The sequence below is a fragment of the Nelumbo lutea genome, chromosome 6 (assembly GCF_056320005.1).
Source record: "Nelumbo lutea isolate HS-2025 chromosome 6, American lotus-T2T, whole genome shotgun sequence".
Classification (NCBI taxonomy): domain Eukaryota; kingdom Viridiplantae; phylum Streptophyta; class Magnoliopsida; order Proteales; family Nelumbonaceae; genus Nelumbo; species Nelumbo lutea.
The window spans coordinates 65,287,036-65,291,567 of NC_142689.1; the positions used below are offsets into that span (position 1 = coordinate 65,287,036).

The following is a 4,532-nucleotide window of genomic DNA, read 5'->3' on the forward strand; positions in this document are numbered from 1 at the left end:
ATATCTGATACCCAGAATGAGATGCAAGGAACGGTCCAACTATTCTTAGGATCAGCGTGATAGCGCAATAGTGGGACCAACCCAAAACACAAACAGTGCATGCCTTACACGTGGACCATAATCTCCAATGCAGTTATTATTTCTGTGTTTTTTCCTGCTTTCCCTTTTTACGACCTCTCACCGTACCGTTATTTCCTCCGGTGATTTTGTGTTCCATAAATTATAGTAACAAATATTACTATTATTAACGAAACAATAAAGTAAAATATAAAAGCTCCCACTGTAGTTTCTGATAATCAAAATAATCTCCTTTAGGGGTTTCACTTTAACAAAAACCCCCTATTATTTCACAAAAAATTTGTAGTTGCCTAACTTCAAAATCACTAAAATTATTATTACAATTTATTAAAACATCTTTCAATATAATTTAAAATGTCAGATTTATTCTTCTAAACTCATCTCTTCAATGTGATTTAGGGAATATTTTAATTAAAATTGAAATTTTCTTTTAGGAATATTTTAATAAATTTTTATATAAATTAATAAATACAAGTGTAAAATAGCCAATTTTTTAAAACTAATGCATTAGGTAATGTTTTCAGTATAATTACGGAATTACCAGAGGGAGGTAACTGGAGGTTTTTTCAATACCGTAGGATATATTTTTGTGAAAGTAAACTCTCAGGAGGGTTTTTATATTTTAATACAAAACAAAAAATAAAATAAATTAAAAAACCCTATTCTTCAGCTGTTTCCAAGGGCGGAACTGACAAATCTGACTCTTTCACCATGAATTGAATTTCTCTTTCACCCCCGTTGATATCTCTGACCCCCAAAAGTTTCTTTGTCACAAAATCTGCATGTGTACGTACCCTACCTGACCGCTCCATCATATTGTTCACTCACGTCTCCCCTCTTCTCCATCCTTCCTTTGAACGCTTATTTTATGGGAGAGAAGATCGAAACACTCGAACCCGAGAATCCTAGGCTTTCTTTATTCTCTCTCTCTCTCTCTTCAGACTTTTCTTTCTCTAGTTATCAATTAAACTAAGCTTAGATAATTTCGATTGTGGACTCTATTGCCAACGTAAATATTATTATTGTAAGTATCCTATAAATAGGAGATCGATATGTTCCTTTTACACCCCTTCTTTTGCTTTTTGTTTTCTTCCTCCCACAATCAATTCAAGAGAGCAAATTCATGTTCGATTTGGAAGACAGAAATCACGCGCCTCTTCTGATCTAACAACATCTAACCAGCTTCCTCTCCTCCTTCTTCTTTGGTAGTTCAGGAGTTTGTGTGTGTGCTTGTTGCTCGACGTTTGTTCTGGTTATGGCCGTTCAAGCTCAGTATTTGGGGAATCCTGGCTTTTATTGGTATGGCTCACAGGAGTGGATGGATACCAATGGTGGGTTTTGTGATTTTTATCTCAATCTCCAACAACAACAACAACAACAACAACAACCGCAGCAGATGCAGCAGCAGCAGCTACGGAATCAACAGAGAGATCAAAATCAGTGTTTTGGTAACAGTGAAATGGAGTATTCTTCCATGGCATTTTCTCGATCGTTAAGGGGTCAGATTGAGAAACAGAAGGAGGAGATCGATCGTTTTATCCAGTTACAGGTGAGAAGAGATAAAAGTCAAATTCTTATTGGGTTTTCTTCCTCTTCGGAGCTTAAAAATTTTGAAATGGGATTTTGCTTCTTATTCTTTTATTTTATTTTATTTTATTTTTTTGTGGTGGGTGGAAACAGAACGAGAGACTGAGATCGACTCTACAAGAACAAAGGAAGCAACAACTGGCAATCCTATTAAGGAGAATCGAATCGAAAACGCAGAGTTTACTGAGACAGAAGGACGAATACATAGCAAGAGCGGCCAAAAAGACAATGGAACTCGAAGATTGCTTGAAGAGAGTGGAGATGGAGAGCCAAGCATGGCAGAGAGTCGCCAGAGAGAACGAAGCCATCGTTTTAGCTCTCAGCAATACTCTTGAACAGTTAAGAGAGAACGTCTGTTGCTTTTCCTCCGGAGCCGAAGACGCCGAGTCTTGTTGCGAGGTGGATAAAGCGTTCAGCAACAGAGGAGGAGCGGCAGCAAGAGACAGAGAGGAAGAGGCGGGAAGAGAAATCGGAACTGAAGGGGAAGAACAAACGAAAAAGATGGCTTGCAAGGCCTGTAATTCTCGAGTTTCGTGCGTTCTTTTTCTTCCTTGCAGGCATCTCTGTTCGTGCAAGTCCTGTGAAGGCTTCCTCGATTCCTGTCCTGTCTGTAAATCTCCAAAGAAGGCGAGCGTAGAGGTGTTCATGCTCTGAGTGGAAAAAACAAAGCACGAAAAAAAAATTTACTTTAGACGGTAGGAAAAAGAAATGCAAATTTTTGATATTTGGATGAACTGCTCTCGGATTCATCTGTACTTGAACAACCCATCAAAGATCAAAGCTCGAAGACTTAATTACGAAAAACAGAGCATAATTTCCTTTCTCGGACAATTTATTTTTTTCCTTTTATAGATTTTAAGTTTGTTTTTCCGGTTGTGTTCCAGTTCTTTTTTTTACTTCTTTCATTGATTTGATTCGTCGTTCTCAGCTTTTGGAAGTTTTTATATGCCGCAGCATCAGCGGCAGCTGCAGTGGCGTGCTGTATTGAATTGACAGAAGAAAATAATGAAACGGTAAGGGGATTTAAAGCAAAAGCTTTTCCCTCTTCATTTTCATATTAACACACGGGGAATCGCGACTCGCCGGTCCGGTCGCCAAGCAAGAAAGCAAAATCGAAACGTTTACAAGAGATTCCTGTATCCCATAACTTTGGTCGTATAATCCACGTGGCTAGTATTTTGCATCGCGCAAGTAGAAGTGGAATAAGGTTTCATGATGCGGGATTGTCGTTTGTGTTGGTTTTGGCTAGGTTGGTGAATGATGAAGTTGCCACGTAAGTTTTCATTGGATACCGTTAAGGAGAGAGAGTGACGGAGAAAAAGCCTTGGGAGTCCGGACGAGCTATTGAGGAAGAGGGAATGGGAGTGGGGATGGGCGGGCTGCTAGCTCTGGCTAGGGCCTGGGCTTCTGATTCTATATTATATGTATGTGGATGATTTTCTCTCTCCTTTATCTGATCAAAACATAAAGAGAAAGTGAGAAACCGCCAGAGCCAAAACACTGCTCCAGGCTGATCAAAACATAAAGAGTAGAAGTGGAGATGCAGGGTTGTCGTTTGTGTTGGTTGTGGTTAGGTTGGTAAATGATGAAGTTGCCACGTAAGTTTTTCATTGGACGCCGTTAAGGAGAGAGAGTGACGGAGAGAAAACTTTGGGAGTCGGGACGAGCAATCGAGGAATAGGGAATGGGAGTGGGGATGGGCGGGCTGCTGGCTCTGGCTAGGGTCTGGGCTTCTAAATCTATATTATATGTATGTGGATGATTTTCTCTCTCCTTTATCTAATCAAAACATAAAGAGAAAGTGATAAACCGCCAGAGCTAAAACACTGCTCCAGGCCGAGGCTGATCAGTCTGAGGTGCAGAAGCAACAAGGATAATAATGAATGTACGTATGGGAAGTAGAGAGAGACTGAGAGGCTGAGGCAATAGAACCGTACTGCCTTGGAGGGACCTTTGTTTTTGTCGTGACAATACATACGGTGGGGAGGGGGGAGTACAAAAGGAGGTTGCTTTGTTTTGTTGCTATCTATCCCACAACCAACACTCAATGTTAGCGTGAGGACCGAGGGTATCGGGAGTGGACTTTTAGGTAAGGCTGGTACAGAAAATCCGGTCAAGTTTTATGCACTAGACCTTAGACTGTGCCATCTATGATCTATCTACCTACATTCCCAGCGCAGGCGGTGACTCTTTTTGGTTGGTTTATTCTATTTGTCCCCACGAAGGTTAAACACAGACCGTAAGAACTGCTGAACAATACAACCACTGTCTAAACATGGACCTAATCACCTAACCTCGCAGCCTCCTCTCCTACCCAGTACCCACCACTATCTAAACATGGACCTATCTTGGTTTTTTGTTTGGGTCCATTTTAATAGGGGTGCTAATCGGACCGGATCTGGTCAGAATACAGTATAGATGAATCAGGTCTAATTCAATCCGATAAATACTTTGAACCATTTTGGTTCGGTCCAATTCAGTGTCCGGATCATCTCATTTATTCAAATTGGTTTTAATTTAGATTATTTCCGATGCAAATAGGGCCTATTGACACCTTTGTTCTTATCGAGTGGATCTAATATTATTCAATCCAACCCATTTCAATATAAATCCAGGATGGATCAATTTAATATGCCTTGTTGGTTCATTTAATCTGTTTAAATTGATTTTGTTTTGAACAAGTCCAACCTAAAATTGGTATATTGACAATAATGTTTTCAACCTATCGTTGTTATGGCCAGTTGAATTGCTCAAACTGTCACTCAGTCAAGATTTCGAGCCCGATTTTAGTAAAATCTGATAGGTTGACTTAGCCAAAAACTGTTCCACCCAAATGATTGGACCATTCTGGATCACTGGTGGCACAC

The 4,532-nt window shown here is 40.0% G+C and overlaps 1 protein-coding gene across 1 annotated transcript; it reads left to right on the forward strand.

The window, feature by feature from the left end:
* Window positions 1-838: 838 nt before the first annotated feature.
* LOC148849302 (putative BOI-related E3 ubiquitin-protein ligase 2) lies at window positions 839-2,535 on the forward strand. The gene is made up of 2 exons (XM_088948600.1): window positions 839-1,627; window positions 1,759-2,535. The coding sequence occupies exons 1-2, from the start codon at window positions 1,334-1,336 to the stop codon at window positions 2,317-2,319; spliced, it is 855 nt and encodes a 284-aa protein (XP_088804726.1). The 5' UTR covers window positions 839-1,333; the 3' UTR covers window positions 2,320-2,535.
* Window positions 2,536-4,532: the final 1,997 nt, after the last annotated feature.